This window comes from Capsicum annuum, chromosome 12 (assembly GCF_002878395.1).
Source record: "Capsicum annuum cultivar UCD-10X-F1 chromosome 12, UCD10Xv1.1, whole genome shotgun sequence".
Classification (NCBI taxonomy): domain Eukaryota; kingdom Viridiplantae; phylum Streptophyta; class Magnoliopsida; order Solanales; family Solanaceae; genus Capsicum; species Capsicum annuum.
Window position 1 is genome coordinate 37,165,641 of NC_061122.1, and position 1,778 is coordinate 37,167,418.

General features: G+C 33.3%; 1 protein-coding gene across 1 annotated transcript; it reads left to right on the forward strand.

Moving 5' to 3' along the window:
- On the forward strand, positions 1 to 585 carry LOC107849300 (aspartate aminotransferase, cytoplasmic-like). Its single transcript, XM_016693913.2, has 2 exons — positions 1 to 305; positions 366 to 585. Exons 1-2 carry the CDS (start codon positions 1 to 3, stop codon positions 583 to 585), a joined length of 525 nt encoding a protein of 174 aa, XP_016549399.1.
- Positions 586 to 1,778: the final 1,193 nt, after the last annotated feature.

Sequence of the window (1,778 nt, forward strand, 5' to 3'; positions counted from 1 at the left end):
ATGGCAGATTCCTCCAATTCTGTTTTTGCCTATGTTGTTCGCGCTCCTGAAGATCCCATCTTATGGGTAACAGTTGCTTATAACAAAAATACCAGCCTACTGAAAGTGAATTGGGGGGTTGGCACATATCAAACTAAGGAAGGAAAGCCCTTTGTTCTTAATGTGGTGAGACGAGCTGAACAAATGCTTGTCCATGACACGTCTCAAGTGAAGGAATATCTCGCAATTACTGGACTAGCGGATTTTAACAAATTGAGTGTAAAGCTTATATTTGGTGCTGACAGTCGTTCCATTCAAGAGATAGGGTGACCACTGTACGTTCTGTAATTGTTGGGACTTTATGGAGAGTGTGTTGGTGCCTTTAGCATTGTTTGCAAAGATAGTGATGTTGCAAGCAAGGTCGAAAGCCAGCTAAAGCTGGTTACAAGGACAATGTACTCAAATCCACCGATTCATGGTGCATCTATTGTTGCTACTATACTCAAGGATAGACAAATGTACGATGAATGGACAGTTGAGCTGAAAGCAATAACTGACCGAATTATTAGCACGCGCCAGAAACTCTTTGATGACATGCAAGCTTGAGGTACACCAGGAGATTGGAGTTACAACATCAAGCAAATTGGAATGTTTATTTTCACGGGATCGAATGCCGAGCAAGTTTTCTTCGTGACTAGGGAGTATCATACTTACATGACATCCGATGGGAGAATTAGCATGACAGGTCTTAGTTCTCGGACAGTTCCTCGTCGATGTCATGCATGATGTTGTTACTAAAAGGGTCTAGATCAGTTGCATTTTGAAATTTTATGGAGATGTTAAATTTCTTGTCCTTGATCATCTCCTAATCTTTTGATCTTAAATAAGACTAATGTGACTATGTAGACATAATATTGGGATGTCAGGAAATCTCATTATAAAAAGATTTAATGAAATTCTTTTGTCGAAAAAAAAACAGTGTTTAAATTCTCTTTTTGAAATGAAAATCTATGATGTGTTCTTGCTAGAGTTCAAATGAGAAATGATATATATAGGTTTAATATGATATTTGTTATGTAGGTTGTTTTCGGTAGATCCCCGGCTCAAGAAAAATATATATTTCAATGTTTTTTAGTTCTTAAAAAATATATGTTTCATTACTTTTAATGTTCATGTAATATTAAAGATCTTTCATAAATTTAATAAATATTTTATGATCGCGCATATATATAAAGGAGAGTTTAGTCCCATCTTATGTGGAATACCTTAGAGGTCTCCAATGCCATTTATCTTTTTTGTGATTTTTTTGAACTATTTTCTCCTATTTTTAGCTTAACAAATTATTCAAAATAAATAAAAAAATCCTCCATTAATGTCTATATTATAAAGTGTCAACACTTAATTACTTCATACTAAATATTGTATTATGATTAAGGTTGTAGTGGGCATTCATATTCTCCTTTGTTACTATCCAAAACGTTTCTAATCACAATTGTTCACTTATTCTTTTTCAATGTAACTTCTTTCAGAGCCTTTAACATTTTATATTTATAGCAATTTCTTTTGTATTATTGACTGTTTTAATCTTTCAGCTTCCGCATTAATAATCTTCACCTATAATCTCACCACATCCTTTAAGATATTCTATATGTAAGTCTAGACTAAGTTGTTTTCGTCCCATTATTTTTTATTTATCTTCTTTCTGTTTGAAATTCTCTTTTCCAGATATATCTATTGTCATATGTAAATGAATGTGTGGTTTAAATCTCCTTCTTGATATATTTAGTAGTTTGATGGCA